At 45.3% G+C, this 16,907-nt stretch overlaps 1 protein-coding gene across 1 annotated transcript; it reads left to right on the top strand.

The window, feature by feature from the left end:
• Nucleotides 1-5,094: 5,094 nt before the first annotated feature.
• On the top strand, nucleotides 5,095-16,393 carry cyp27b1 (cytochrome P450, family 27, subfamily B, polypeptide 1). Its single transcript, XM_081357054.1, has 9 exons — nucleotides 5,095-5,410; nucleotides 6,852-7,042; nucleotides 7,687-7,883; nucleotides 7,998-8,198; nucleotides 11,677-11,840; nucleotides 13,766-13,932; nucleotides 14,031-14,112; nucleotides 14,203-14,400; nucleotides 15,159-16,393. The coding sequence occupies exons 1-9, from the start codon at nucleotides 5,225-5,227 to the stop codon at nucleotides 15,270-15,272; spliced, it is 1,500 nt and encodes a 499-aa protein (XP_081213180.1). The 5' UTR covers nucleotides 5,095-5,224; the 3' UTR covers nucleotides 15,273-16,393.
• The last annotated feature ends 514 nt before the right edge of the window (nucleotides 16,394-16,907 follow it).

Genomic DNA, 16,907 nt, shown 5'->3' with positions numbered 1-16,907 from the left:
CGGGCGACTCACTCTCCTCACACAACGGGCGACTCACTCTCCTCACACAACGAGCTACTCACTTTCCTCACGCAGATACTCACTCTCCTCACACAACGAGCGACTCACTCTCCTCAGCTGGCGACTCACTCTCCTCACACAACGAGCGGCTCACTTTCCTCACGCAGCGACTCACTCTCCTCACACAACAAGCGACTCACTCTCCTCACACAACGGGCGACTCACTTTCCTCACGCAGCGATTTACTCTCCTCACACAACGGGCGACTCACTCTCCTCACGCAGCGACTCACTCTCCTCACACAACAAGCGACTCACTCTCCTCACACAACGGGCGACTCACTTTCCTCACGCAGATACTCACTCTCCTCACACAACGGGCGACTCACTCTCCTCACACAACGAGCGACTCACTCTCCTCACGCAGCGACTCACTCTCCTCACACAACAAGCCACTCACTCTCCTCACACAACGGGCGACTCACTTTCCTCACGCAGATACTCACTCTCCTCACACAACGGGCGACTCACTCTCCTCACACAACGGGCGACTCACTCTCCTCACGCAGCGACTCACTCTCCTCACACAACAAGCGACTCACTCTCCTCACACAACGGGCGACTCACTTTCCTCACGCAGATACTCACTCTCCTCACACAACGGGCGACTCACTCTCCTCACACAACGAGTGACTCACTCTCCTCACGCAGCGACTCACTCTCCTCACACAACGAGCGACTCACTCTCCTCACACAACGAGTGACTCACTCTCCTCAGCTGGCGACTCACTCTCCTCACACAACGGGCGACTCACTTTCCTCACACAGCGACTCACTCTCCTCACACAACGAGCGACTCACTCTCCTCAGCTGGCGACTCACTCTCCTCACACAACGGGCGACTCACTCTCCTCACAACGAGCGACTCACTCTCCTCACGCAGCGACTCACTCTCCTCACACAACGGGCGACTCACTCTCCTCACAACGAGCGACTCACTCTCCTCACGCAGCGACTCACTCTCCTCACACAACGGGCGACTCACTCTCCTCACAACGAGCGACTCACTCTCCTCACGCAGCGACTCACTCTCCTCACACAACGGGCGACTCACTCTCCTCACAACGAGCGACTCACTCTCCTCACGCAGCGACTCACTCTCCTCACACAACTAGCGACTCACTCTCCTCAGCTGGCGACTCACTCTCCTCACACAACGAGCGGCTCACTCTCCTCACACAACGAGCGACTCACTTTCCTCACACAGCGACTCACTCTCCTCAGCTGGCGACTCACTCTCCTCACACAACGGGCGACTCACTCTCCTCACACAACGAGCGACTCACTCTCCTCACACAACGGGCGACTCACTCTCCTCACACAACGAGCGACTCACTCTCCTCACGCAGCGACTCACTCTCCTCACACAACGAGCGACTCACTCTCCTCACACAACGGGCGACTCACTTTCCTCACACAGCGACTCACTCTCCTCAGCTGGCGACTCACTCTCCTCACACAACGAGCGACTCACTCTCCTCACACAACGGACGACTCACTCTCCTCACACAACGAGTGACTCACTCTCCTCACGCAGCGACTCACTCTCCTCACACAACGAGCGACTCACTCTCCTCACACAACGAGCGACTCACTCTCCTCAGCTGGCGACTCACTCTCCTCACACAACGGGCGACTCACTTTCCTCACACAGCGACTCACTCTCCTCACACAACGGCCGACTCACTCTCCTCACACAACGGCTCACTCTCCTCAGCTGGCGACTCACTTTCCTCACGCAGCGACTCACTTTCCTCACACAGCGACTCACTCTCCTCACACAGCGACTCACTCTCCTCACACAGCGACTCACTCTCCTCACACAGCGACTCACTTTCCTCACATAGCGACTCACTCTCCTCACACAGCGACTCACTTTCCTCACACAGCGACTCACTCTCCTCACACAGCGACTCACTCTCCTCACACAGCGACTCACTCTCCTCAGCTGGCGACTCACTTTCCTCACGCAGCGACTCACTTTCCTCACACAGCGACTCACTCTCCTCACACAGCGACTCACTCTCCTCACACAGCGACTCACTCTCCTCACACAGCGACTCACTTTCCTCACACAGCGACTCACTCTCCTCACACAGCGACTCACTCTCCTCACACAACGAGCTACTCACTTTCTTCACACAGCGACTCACTCTCCTCACACAGCGACTCACTCTCCTCACACAGCGACTCACTCTCCTCAGCTGGCGACTCACTTTCCTCACACAGCGACTCACTTTCCTCACATAGCGACTCACTCTCCTCACACAGTGACTCACTTTCCTCACACAGCGACTCACTCTCCTCACACAGCGACTCACTCTCCTCACACAGCGACTCACTCTCCTCACACAGCGACTCACTTTCCTCACACAGCGACTCACTCTCCTCACACAGCGACTCACTCTCCTCACACAGCGACTCACTCTCCTCACACAGCGACTCACTTTCCTCACGCAGCGACTCACTTTCCTCACACAGCGACTCACTCTCCTCACACAGCGACTCACTCTCCTCACACAGCGACTCACTTTCCTCACACAGCGACTCACTCTCCTCACACAGCGACTCACTCTCCTCACACAGCGACTCACTCTCCTCACACAGCGACTCACTCTCCTCACACAGCGACTCACTTTCCTCACACAGCGACTCACTCTCCTCACACAGCGACTCACTCTCCTCACACAACGAGCTACTCACTTTCCTCACAGCGACTCACTCTCCTCACACAGCGACTCACTCTCCTCACACAGCGACTCACTCTCCTCACACAGCGACTCACTCTCCTCACACAGCGACTCACTCTCCTCACACAGCGACTCACTTTCCTCACACAGCGACTCACTCTCCTCACACAGCGACTCACTCTCCTCACACAACGAGCTACTCACTTTCCTCACAGCGACTCACTCTCCTCACACAGCGACTCACTCTCCTCACACAGCGACTCACTCTCCTCACGCAGCGACTCACTCTCCTCACACAGCGACTCACTTTCCTCACACAGCGACTCACTCTCCTCACACAGCGACTCACTCTCCTCACACAGCGACTCACTCTCCTCACACAGCGACTCACTCTCCTCACACAGCGACTCACTCTCCTCAGCTGGCGACTCACTTTCCTCACGCAGCGACTCACTCTCCTCACACAACGGGCGACTCACTCTCCTCACACAGCGACTCACTCTCCTCAGCAGGCGACTCACTTTCCTCACGCAGCGACTCACTTTCCTCACACAACGGGCGACTCACTCTCCTCACACAGCGACTCACTCATGTAAGCTACATTGACCTGATATTATAATAAAATCTCTACCCTTATAAAATCCTGTGGTGGTGCAATAACTAACTACTTCAGTAAAGTGTTAAATTTTTGTGTTGTAAAAGTCATTTATTCTGAACCAATAAGACAGGATCAGACACACACACACACAGGATCAGACACACACACACACACACACACAGGATCAGACACACACACAGGATCAGACACACACACACAGGATCCGACACACAGGATCAGACACACACAGGATCAGACACACACACAGGATCAGACACACGCAGGACACACACACAGGATCAGACACACACACAGGATCAGACACACACACACAGGATCCGACACACAGGATCAGACACACACAGGATCAGACACACACACAGGATCAGACACACGCAGGACACACACACAGGATCAGACACACACACAGGATCAGACACACACACACAGGATCAGACACACACAGGATTTCCATCGCATGTTCCTGAAGCCATAATTCATTCTATATGTATTACCATGATGACCGGATCCTGGACGCACATCTCTGGCTCTGGAAGGAAGGGAAGAGAGAATGTTATGTTTGGATCTGTCAGTGTTTTCATTCCTCCTTTTGTATTCAATTACAATTCAAATCTGCATTATAAAGCCCTAAATGTTCATGCTAGAATCCTTCCATTAAAGTCACAAAAGTCCAGCCAACTGATGAAATCCAGAGAACCGCGTTGGAATCGCCTTCCTGGTGGGCTTGAGCCTCAGACTCAGATCTTCAGCCAAACATTTGTCCAAACTTGTAGTTACGCTGCATCAGTCAGTTCTGCCGGAATCAAAACCAGTCCTCAGGATTTCTGCACTTTAAAATGAGTATCATTCTGCTAACATTATTGCACTGATTCTCCTTATTTCCACCTTGGGATACTAGAAGTCGTAAGGGATACTCCGTGTCCAGTTTCACACACAACCACTATAATCTACTATAAACAGTAACACTATAAATCAACATCAGACGGCCACTTGCATCTTATATCAGATTCACTGACCACTGCCTAAAATCATTATCCAATAGTTTAGTTTGTTCAATGAACACATGACTTGTCTTGTTGTATTACATGCTGTGTAACTAGATAAAAATAGGATATGTGCATTTGTAAACCAATACAGCTGACTTGACTGACATTTACTGCCTGATTATCTAGAGTAATCGAGACTGTTAAAGTGGTCAGCAAAACTTTTTATAAGATATATTTTTGATTTTGATTCCACCAAACATGCTTCTCTATCCAGCCTTTCTATGAAAAAGGATTGCGGTTCAGATGAGAATTGCTCTGGTTCTCAGTACTGTTGATATTAGCTCATTGCGCACACATGGACATCTGCCACATCCACTGGAATCAGGTCAGGATCTCATCATAACCTTCATGTATTAATGTGAGAGAAATGAACATGCGTGAAGCAATAAATCATAATCTCTTTATTTTTAAAGCTGTTTTTATTTCTTATTTTTAATGCTGTTTGCTTATGGATCAGGTGCTCCAGTCGGATAAATGATCTGAGAATAGACACACAGTCATGTCTGTGCAGGTTTCTTGATAACCCGTCCTCCGGTTACATCATGACAAGTCAATGTATTGATTTATTTCAGAAGAGTCAACTCTTTAGGTGCTAATCTTTTAAGAGCTGTGAGAGAAATTTCCGTGTAACACATTATGAAACATTAGTCAGACCACGTCCACTTCCCAGATCAGTGGGCGGGGCTTTCGCGCTCCCTGCACGCCATTGGCTGAGCCCCAGAAAGGTGTGCGCGGAAGGCGAACGCTCGTGCGATATAAACAGAGCACCGGTGAGCGCGTGCAAGGTGATCCGCGCGTGCACTGGAGAAGATGCTTCCTCAGACCCTGAAGGTGACCGGCAGGAGCGCGCTCCCTCTGCTCAGGTGGGCTGACGTCATGCGCGCGCCCTCGTCTCAGCAGGTGAAGACGCTCGAGCACATGCCCGGACCTTCTTCCGCGGGATTCCTGTGGGATCTGTTCTTCAGACGCGGACTCACTCGCCTCCACCAGATGCAGGTGCGCGGACTGATATCTGCTGCTTATAAAGTCATTTGATCTAATTGGATCTTATTCGATTCCTATGGTTATTATGTTTATTTTATTTTAAGAGGGACCCTTATGTTCATCTGCAGTCCCTAAATTATGACACATTCTGTTACAATGGCAGCAGCGACTACATGTAGTGCATTATTATTCATCCTTAAATTTAAAATGCAGCTATATGTTTTCATGCATAAAGACCTAATTTATACAAATTTAAAGTGTATGTCATTCCAATTTAAAATATTATTTGAGAACTATTTAGTACCTGTGAACTTGCATTGAGTTTTCTCCACTCTCCACTAACGCACTTTTAAATGAATTTGTTTAAATGAAATTATTATTGTGTACTTATTTATTTTAATCAAATTTTTCATAATTTTTAAAACACATTTGCGTTGTTTATATTAATCTAATTTGTATTATTTATTTTAATCCAATTTTAATTTATTTTAATTTATTTATTTTAATATATTTAATTAATTAATAATTTAAACTTTTTTTTACACTGTTTTTCTCTAAACATTTCCGTGGATCCCAAGTAGAACTCTTTTGTGTTTGTTTGTTTGTTTTTTAAACCTGACTCCCAATCATGTTAAAGGGGGGGTGAAACACTCAGTTTCAGTCAATCTCATGTTAATCTTGAGTACCTATAGAGTAGTATTGCATCCTTCATATCTCCAAAAAGTCTTTAGTTTTATTATATTTATAAAAGAAAGATAGGCTGTTCCGAGTCTTTCCGAAAAAAAACGAGCGGCTGGAGGCGTGCCGTGTGGGCGGAGCTTACGCGCCGATAGCGAACAACACACAGACATTTGAAGCAGTTTTACTCACGGTTCCAACGCACGACCGTTAACCTTTATCGTTGGGACTGCTCCATCCTTAAGCATTAGACGATCTGCAAATCCGGCGTCGAACTGGGCCTTGTTTATAAAACAATCATCGTCGAAATGCACTAGCAGCGAGCACAGAGCTTTGATGGGCGTACTGCTTTCGCTCTCTCGCTCGTCGTCGCTCTGGTCTACGGGTGCGCGCACGCCCTTCCGGGAGAGTGCCCTTAGGACCCATATAAGGAAATTCCACCCCATCTGACGTCACACATGCCCATACATGAAAAAAACTTTCCGAAACTTGTGACAAACCGGAAGGAGTATTTTTGGCACAGAAATACTCCATCAAACGTACAACTTAATTTTTGAAACTTTGTCCATGTTTAGCATGGGAATCCAACTCTTTAACAGTGTAAAAAAATTAGTATGCATGAAATAGCATTTCACCCCCCCTTTAATCGTTTATCTGTGCATGAGTGTACACCTGAAACAGTGAGATCATGAATGATAAGCTCATGAATGATACGCTCATGAATGATACGCTCATGAATGATACGCTCATGAATGATATGTGCCTGTGTTTGCAGCTGGAGGGCAGGAGTAAGTACGGGCCGGTGTGGAAGGCCAGGTTCGGACCCATCCTGACGGTTCATGTGGCAGAACCGGATCTGATTGAGCAGGTTCTGCGTCAGGAGGGTCATCAGCCCATGCGATCCGATCTCTCGTCCTGGAAGGATTACCGGCGGCTCCGAGGAGAAGGGTTCGGACTCCTGACAGCGTGAGTACAAGCGCTCTCCCAACGCTTTACTCGTCTGTGTGTCGCAGACAGCTCTTCCTGAAGAACTGCAGTTTGCAGGAGTAATCAGGTGCAAAATGTGCTGTATCTCACAGTCTACACAAGGGGATTCACTCCCACATGACTTTATTTACAAAACCTTTCCATACGATAACTGGCAAACTCCAAAAAAGACAAAGGTCATCATAAAAGTAGTCCATAATGTTCTTTTAATGTGACGAGGGAGTCTGAGCACGGGCTGGTTATCGCTGGTGATGGGAGCTGAAGCTGACTGGAGCGGTATTCCGTTAATCAGTTTTAATGCTTAAGAAGAGATGAGTTGCATGACTGGACACGGTCACATCACATCAGTCATGAGTCCAGATATCAGCATCTGTCAGTGACTTCTGCTTGCCTTGTTGCTGCAGATCGCTATTATCCACACATGCTATAGTCACACACGGTTATAGCGTCAGCTGGTCTTTATTAGAGTTGATATTACTGTGTTCTGAGAATTGTCTGATTCTCTTAGTAAATGAAGATTGCTGCCGTTCTCATAGTAGATGGGGTTTGAAGTGCCATCCTTTGCTTGTGATTTATGGTATGCTTGTAGTCATTGATCCCTCGGTGTGTGTGTGTGTGTTCAGTGAAGGCGAGGAGTGGCAGAGCGTGCGGCGTCTGCTGGGGAAACACATGTTACGACCCAAAGCTGTGGAGGCGTACGACCTCACGCTGAACTCCGTCGTCACGGACCTCATGGAGAAGCTCAAGCTACGCCAGCGGGAGAACGCTAGCGGCCTCGTGTCCAACGTCTCGGCCGAGTTCTACCGCTTCGGTCTCGAAGGTGAAGCACTGACGCTCCTGCAGAACCAGCTAACGGTTTATCAGATACACCAGAGTGTGGTGTAGTGCTGTTTGACTGTCACTGTCTTCATGCCACGTTTTTTCTTCCCTGAAGGCATTTCCTCGGTGCTGTTCGAGTCCAGGATCGGCTGCCTCGACCCGGTGGTTCCGGTGGAGACGGAGCGCTTCATCCAGTCCATCAACAGCATGTTTGTCATGACTCTCCTCACGATGGCTATGCCTCAGTGGCTCCACCGGCTCCTTCCCAAACCCTGGGAAACCTTCTGCCGCTGCTGGGACGACATGTTCCGCTTCGGTGAGTGTCTGAAGGCGTAGAAGAGGTTACAGGTTACTGGGTTCAGGATCGGCTCCCTTTAATTAATGAGTGTGAAATTGAATTGAAACTGACACCTCTTGTAGGAATTGGGATTCAACTTGAAACTTGTGAAATTCAATCGGTAAGGCATTCTAGGAAATTAAGTGTTTTATAAAGCAGTTTATATTTGTAAGTCAAGTGGCATTTGTAAATCTCTTTGAATGAAAGCATCATCCAAATTCAAGTCAAGTCAAGTTTATTTATATAGCGCTTTTCACAATACAGATTGTATCAAAGCAGCTTCACAGTATTAAATTAAAACAATACATCAATGTTTGTTTCTAGTGGAAAACGTCCACGTTTGGTAATGCTGATCAATAGTATTGTTGATTGATTAATTAAATTAAATAAATGTAAATATATAAAGGTGACATTTCAAAGATATCTGTCTGTATAAACCATCAAACATCAAAGACGTTAAAACTTTCAAACAAGTATGGTGCATGTAGTTTTAAAAGCTCAGGTGGAAGGGGGAAATTATTCTTTGAAAAGTAACATTGGCAATCCAGGGGGCGTTTCCCTAAAGGGTTATTAGCCAGCTGTGGTCGCAACTTTCATCATCACTAACATAGTTAAATCATAGTTCCAACAAACTATCCCAAACCGCATTGCAGAGGTGTTTGTTTGGACCTGTAGCTCTTTACCTGTGGTTAGAAGAATAGTTTTATTAGTTTGACTTGTGGACTGGAATAGATCATACTCTTGAGCAAAACAACAAGCTGACATGCAGTACAATCTAATCTATATACGATCTATTTCAATCTCTATATATTAGTGTCAAGAAGAAAGTGTTTTTGTGGAGAAAGCGCATGTAAACGTTTCTCTTAATAAACGGCTTTCTGTGTTTCATGCAAATGAGCTATAATAATCTGATGTCTGTTCTATTTGGAGTCGATTAATGGGCAGAAGTTACTCTGTACTGTTGTAGTTAAGCAGTAAGTTACATCATTGTTCAGGAAATGAACCCCAGATTAATACTGGCTCAGAGACACAGAGTGTTTCACAGCAGCTTTACAGAGATAACAGGAAAATGCAACAAAGTTTGTTTCCAGAAGAAAACAGCGTCACAGTCCAGCTTCAGTAAGTTCAGTGATGGTTCATTTTGTTGTAAAAAAATTATTAATTTAGTTAAAGGTATAGCGGAGGATCTTTCCGAATTTTAGATAAGAACCGCCCTCTCCACTTTTTAAAAATGCACATGCGCAACACACTACATGCTCCCGAGAGGGAACGCCTATTAAACGTGTGCGAGGTTCTCCTCGTGCACGCTCTGTTTACAAGTTGCTGTCGGCATCACTCATACAAGATTACTTTCCAAAAGAAGATTTGCACTTTTTCTCCAAATAGCATGCCAAACTTTACCTGTCGAGTAGAAACTTCGCGACTGAGGCATCAGTGGGAAGCCCAACCTGTGTTTTCAGCGCACGCCATCTTGTGAAACAATCTCCCAAAAACACTCTGATCTTGTTTCTCTCTTCTGAGGCCTTTCTCTTCTTCTCATACAGTTCGTACAAACTTTTTCTCTTGCGACCCTCAGACATTTTCAAAGGACCCGGTGAAACGGCGAGCTTCAATGAATGGCTTAAACCGTAACTCTAGCTCACCACCACACATAAACACCTGAAAGTGCACATGCGCAGAAAGCGAAAACTAAGGGACGAGCACGTACGACGGCCTTACATAAACATATCACCAGAATGATTGACACTTAGGTGGACCAATAGTTTACACTACCCACCCGGAAAAAGAAAATCCTCCGCTATACCTTTAATTTACTTTAAATCTTTAAAGCTTCGAGTCTTTAAATGCCAATCCCAATGCATCTTTTTCATTATCTACATGTATATTAAAATCACCAACAATTAGTACTTTATCTGCAGCCAGTACTAACTCTGATAGAAAGTCTGCAAATTCTTTGATAAAGTCTGTATGGTGCCCTGGTGGCCGGTATACAGTAGCCACTAGGGCTGGGCGATATATCGCATGACATTGATATGCACATCTCGTCAGTAAAGCCGGTTCCTTGATTAGTAGTAAATCGCCATGACCTGCCTTCAGATGGAGCGGCATTTACAACACAGAGCCGTAGTTCACTGACAACGGACGTATCGTCTGCGATAATTAATGCGATATTGCTCAGCTTGTCAGTGAACTACGGCTCTGTGTTGTAAATGCCGCTCCATCTGAAGGCAGGTCATGGCGATTTACTACTAATCAAGGAACCGGCTTTACTGACGAGATGTGCATATCAATGTCATGCGATATATCGCCCAGGCCTAGTAGCCAGCACAAATGTTAAACGGGATTTATCATTTACACTAGATAGTGTTACATTAAGCACTAACACTTCAAAATAATTATATTTAAAACAAGACTTCTCAGTAATTCTGAGGATATTACTATGAATTACAGCAACACCTTCCCCTTTGCGTTTCAGACGAGGCTCATGTTTATAACAGTAATCTTGTGGGGTGAACTCATTTAAAGTAATGTAATCGTCTGATTTTAGCCAGGTTTATGTCAAACACAGCACATCTAGATTATAATAATAATAAGTAATTCGGGGAACAGACACAGTCTCTATATGATGATATCTAGGTGAAAGAGGCTCTATGTGATGGGATTTATCTGACCTTGGTGACGTGAGGCCGCTAGCAGACGGTCGGTTTAGCCAGTCTGTCTGCTTCCTGACCTGAGCCCCAGATTGTCATGCTTGAGCTCTAAGACTATGAGCCATATTACTAGAGAGAAGAGCATCTCTCTTCTACAGGTCGGGTCTGCCCCAAAAACTTTTCCAATTGTCTATGAACCCTGTATTATTCTGCGGACACCACTTAGACAGCCAACCGTTAAGAGAACCCAATCTACTGACTATCTCATCACTCCTGCGAACAGGAAGGGGGCCAGAGCAAATTACAGTGTAAGAACAAATTCTTAGAGAATTTACGATTAGCATTAGCCAGCACTTCTAAATTTGCTTTGATGTCAGGCGCTCTGGCTCCCGGCAAACATGTGACTATGGTGGCTGGTGTCTCTATTTTCATGTTCCGTGTGATAGAATCGTCAATGACTAGGGCACATTCAACACGATTCACAGTGGGTGTTTCACTGAGCTGGGAGAACCTGTTTAATGTTGTAATCGGAACGGAAGAGCGGTGTTTTGTCCCGCGACTACAGCGTCTCACCGTCACCCAGTTGCCCTGCTGCAGCCGGAACCCAACAATGTACAGTAGTGACTAAATCATTTACCAAACTGCCTCAGAACCTGATTTGAACCGTTGTAAAGAGTACATGTGGCTTAAATGCTGGAAATGTCATGTGGATGTTCTTCATCTGTACTGTGATTCTGGCCGTAATGATGTGGATTGTAATGTCCTTAATGATGTGTGAGATTTTGAAACCCTTCCTGTCACCACAGCGAAAGGTCACATCGATCAGCGTCTTGAGGAGGAGAGGCAGAAGATGTCTCGAGGAGAGCGTTTAGAGGGACGATACCTGACCTATTACCTGTCTCAGGCCGGCGTGCCGCTGAAGTCTGTGTACAGTAATGTGACCGAGCTGCTCCTCGCTGGCGTCGACACGGTAGGAATGAATGAAATGAAATATACTTTATTGTCCCTGATAGGGAAATTTGTAATGGACTCCATAGCCAGCATTTCGCCAAAGCCTGATACATTAAAAAAGTACACAAAATATTCATCCACATCACATACATAAAAATAAACAGTATAATTGATACCGGTACAAAAGAGTTTTTGAACCTGTTCCGTTTATAACGGAGAGTTCTGTTCCTTCTTCCAGACGGTAAGAGTTCATAAGAGCGATAGAGTACATGAGATGGCTCGCTTAAAATCCTTTTAGCCTCATTTAATGTGCATTGCTCATACAGAGTCTGAATACTATATAGTCTTTCAGACCAATCATTTTCATCGAAGTTCGAACAATATATAGTATCTTTGATTTTGATTTTACAGAAAGATCAGCGTACCATGTGGACAGACCATATCTGATCACACTTTCTAGTACAGACAGACTGATGACAGATCATTTTCAACTCCATTGGAAAAATATGTTCCTTTTTTTATCAGTCTGGGTTAGGGTTAGTATGAATCTCCTTCATCAGCCCTGTGACATTAAACAGGGCATTTGCATGTTTTTTTTAAAATGACATTATTGAGATCGACACAAATTAAATTAATACCATATGTCCATTCAGAACATACCCATAAAAAATAAAAATAAATGTTTTTATCTCAGATTCATCTATTTAATAAAACAAGTTTGCATATTTAACAATGACTTAATACTGCTTATCAGCAAAACAGGGTTATTGCAAGTTTAATGAGGACCTTTTCTGCCCTTTTACAGTCGTGATGTTGTTTTCAGGCTCTACTAGAACAGGTTTTCCTTCTTGAATGTTGATTATTTCCTCATATTCTCCATTGTTGCGGCTCCTCTCTTCCCAGTCTGTCAGTAACGCTCTGTTTACTTACTGTCTCTATGAAGCCGTGCTTCTGATGACGGTGATTCGGCTCTGTCTATTAAAGCTTTGATAGGTCGGATCACAGCGAACATTCGGATCTGAGTTCTGATCCAGAGAGAGCCGTTGTCATGTATAGATGTGAAACAGCTTCACAAACAGTCTTTCTGTCTTACAATCATTCAGATTATCACAGAAGTACTGGGATAAAAGTTTATAGCTCAGATATAAACACTGGTGTCTACGGTAGAGATCAAAATGGAGTAAATCACCTTTTGAAAGAAACTTGATGCTTCAAATAAATATTGTATCAATTACATCTTTACACCAGTAGGTGGCGACAAGTGACTGTTTAAAACAAATGCGTTCAAAAACACTGATTCATCCAGGAACGAAACAAATAAAGTCTTTATAAGTGAGTCATTGAATCATTCCTTGAAAATCGATTTTATTTTATTTTTTTAATAGTTGAATATTAAGTATATCTGGGGGGTCTTGTTGTCAGCAGCTATACGCCTTATATCTTCCGACCCTAGCAACACCCCTGATGTGGATCCTAATTAAAAAGTTTTACACCTAAGTAAATGAGTTTAACTTTTGACAAATCTGTTGAAATTCATGTCTACCAGTCATATCAGTAGCCTAATAAAAGCTCCGCAGGGGCAGACACTCGATTGACCGGGTTAACCCACTCGTTATTAGACACTTCACACAGGCTTTCTCCAATGGCCTTGGTCAAGTTTTCTACAGCGATTTACACAGTACAGACGGTTTTAAAGCAGATTCACAGTAATAAACAGAACCAGTGATGCAAACTTCATCAAATATGAGACTTGTTCAGTTTTAGCTCTACAGAAGACAAGAGTCATTATTCAGATCAGTTCACTTTAACTACTACTTTAGCACGATGCTGCGTCCACACCTCTAGATAAGTCATACCTTTATATCAGGCTGATATTCTAATAAAGTCTGAGGTTGGGTGTCCAAATACGAATTCCTGATGTATGTTTCTTTCTCATCGCTGTAGATCTCCAGCACGCTGTCCTGGTCCCTGTACGAGCTCTCTCGGCATCAGGAGGTCCAGAAGGCTCTGCGGGACGAGGTTCTGGGCGTGATGAAGGACCGGACCGTCCCAAACGCAGGCGATGTCGCTGCCATGCCTCTCATGAAGGCCGTGATCAAGGAAATCCTCAGGTAGAAGGACTAAAGCATTCACTCTTCTGTCTAATACAGTTTATCCGTTCCTTTTCTTTTGAGTCATTATATCAAATTAAGTACTGAAACGTTTCCAGGCTCTATCCCGTAATTCCGGCCAATGCGAGAGTCATCCCAGACAAAGATATTAAAGTTGGAGGATATCTCATCCCTAGAAACGTGAGTAAAGCTTTTGTGCTTTAAAACTCTACACGTGCACTTAGTGAAGCTGGTGTTTACAGGTGTGTGTGTGTGATCAATCCTTCACAGACTCTGATCACTCTCTGCCACTACGCCACGTCCCGTGACCCGAAACACTTCCGAGACCCGGACTCCTTCGACCCGCGGCGCTGGCTCAGCCGGTCCGAGGGAAACCATCCGTTCGCCTCGGTTCCCTTCGGCGTGGGCAAACGCAGCTGCATCGGCCGGCGCATCGCTGAGCTGGAGCTTTACCTGGCGCTTTCTCGGGTATTTATTCTGCAATCAAACCTGCATGTCTGTCATTGTGACGTGAACGTCGCCATGAAGTGGAATTGCTCTATTTTCTACATGCATGTTATTGATCTTATTGAGAACAATTCGTCTATGCTTGCGTGACGTATGCAGGATTCTCCTGGAGTCCCTCAGTGTCTTCAGCCCTCGCTGTCCTGCAGAGTTTATTTCCAACTAGCTTTTCCCAGCGAGCCTGAAGAGCGTGATTAGCCGGTTCAGGTGTGTTTGATTAGGTTTGGAACTAAACTCTGCAGGACAGTGATTTAGTGCACTTAAGCTCCGCCCCTGCAACACTTAAGCCCCAACCCTGAAACACATAAACCCCGCCCCCGCAGCTCACACTCATCTGCATACACCTTTGAAAGCTGTGCCCACATCTCAACAACCAATCAACAACTGATGCACAGAACCAAGCCCCACAGAACATTTAGCGTTACACTCGGGTGTATGTCACGATACAGAAGGAGAGATCGGTCACTGGTCCTCAACTTTAACAGAGATGAACTTTCTCGCCTTACGCCATGTCCTAACTACAAGCGGCGCGACACCGCAACACACGATAAAAGGTTATTCTCCATGTTGATCAGAGTTTTTGTCCTAACCAGCCACGACGGCGACACACGACACACTTCTGTCCACAGTGTAAAACTCCCCACACACAGACACACACACACACAGACTCAGCTCCAGGTTCGTGTGTTTCTTTGATTCATGACACATTTCTCCTCTCACAGATTGTAATGCACTTCAATGTGGAGCCGGCGAAAGAGAACGACACGGTCCGTCCGATGACCAGAACTCTCCTGGTTCCCGAGAGACCGATCAACCTGCGTTTCATTGAGCGCTGATCTGGAGGTCAGAGGTCACCAGGACCCGGTGAGACAGAGCTGGCTGTCTCTGATGGTGAGATCCAGAGGGACGTCCCGAAGAGAAGGAGGCCTGAGGCCAGAAGCGGGTCACGAGCCGGCCGTGTGTCCGAGTCCCTGTGCGGGTCTGTGTGAACTCAAACACTGGGGAACTGAAGTGTGACCTCGTATTATCCATGCTAACATAAGAATGTAAGAACAGCTAAAGATGTCCATTGTTGGATAAAGTTGCACAGAAAGTACTTCTGGTCTCTTCGGGACTCGGAAAACGGAAAGGCACAGGAATCTACTTGTCAATATATTTACAGCTGTTAATTTATAGATACTTTAATGTAAAACAGCTCAAAAATGAGGAGAGAATCCATGGAGAGGAGAAGCGTATGGTGATGGTCAAATGAAGATGAAGATTGGTGCTAATATACGGTTTCTGTTCGTTTAAGAGCCGTCTCTGGTCTGATTCGCTGGTCTGATTCACTGTGGTCACTCTGTTGAGATGAAGGATGAGGAAACAGCATGTGTTTATAACTCCATATAAAGATACTTTTCCCACATACAGTATTGTTGCATTAACTGTGAACTGGAATAATATCAAATCTCTAACCATCAGCCATCCATACATATTCAGGAACAATATTAGACTCTAAATAATTGCTGATAAAGATAAACCATATTCAGTGTGATTAATTAATAAATCACACCATATGTGTTTGTTAAATAGGTCTCACTTTATATTAGGTGTCTTTAACTACAGTGTACAAAAACACTGAATTACACTTAATTTTAAGGACGGGTTAAGGGTTAAAGGTTAAAGGAAGGTCAACAGTGTAATTATAGATGGAATTACAGAAATTAATCACAACTGCAATTACATGCAGGTATTTTTTAAAATAATTATAATGTGAAAAAACGTATGTACACACTAAGTGCACTTTATCGAATGGTTAATTTACATGTTAGTACACACTAGTTAGAGACACTTAATGTAAAGGGCACCATTCATTTTCTTTCAAGTAAACTTCAGTTGTAACTGCATTTACTGTATTCTTAAAAAACACAATGTTGCTGGTTATAAAGTGTCTGCTTTTGATAAAAAATCTATCTTTAGTTTGTGGCTCCCTCTTATTATTATATCGTCCATGCTAACTCCACAGAAGCTTGTTTAACTACTTCAATAACACACACAGGGTTAACCCTCTTCACAGGACTGACACACACAGGGTTAACCCTCTTCACAGGACTGACACACACAGGGTTAACCCTCTTCACAGGACTGACACACAGCAGGGTTAACCCTCTTCACAGGACTGACACACACACAGGGTTAACCCTCTTCACAGGACTGACACACACAGGGTTAACCCTCTTCACAGGACTGACACACACAGGGTTAACCCTCTTCACAGGACTGACACACAGCAGGGTTAACCCTCTTCACAGGACTGACACACACACAGGGTTAACCCTCTTCACAGGACTGACACACACAGGGTTAACCCTCTTCACAGGACTGACACACAGCAGGGTTAACCCTCTTCACAGGACTGACACACACAGGGTTAACCCTCTTCACAGGACTGACACACACAGGGTTAACCCTCTTCACAGGACTGACACACA

The sequence above is a fragment of the Scardinius erythrophthalmus genome, assembly GCF_964197995.2.
Source record: "Scardinius erythrophthalmus genome assembly, chromosome: 25".
Classification (NCBI taxonomy): domain Eukaryota; kingdom Metazoa; phylum Chordata; class Actinopteri; order Cypriniformes; family Leuciscidae; genus Scardinius; species Scardinius erythrophthalmus.
Note: the sequence above shows the minus strand (reverse complement) of the source record. Positions and strands in the feature narration are given on the sequence as shown.

Excerpts from the sequence above, each read along its gene's own strand:
- cyp27b1 (XM_081357054.1), top strand. The coding sequence starts at position 5,225 with ATGCTTCCTCAGACCCTGAAGGTGACCGGCAGGAGCGCGCTCCCTCTG. Across the intron at positions 8,199-11,676 it reads GGACGACATGTTCCGCTTCG|CGAAAGGTCACATCGATCAG; the intron begins GTGAGTGTCTGA and ends CTGTCACCACAG. Across the intron at positions 13,933-14,030 it reads GTGATCAAGGAAATCCTCAG|GCTCTATCCCGTAATTCCGG; the intron begins GTAGAAGGACTA and ends AAACGTTTCCAG.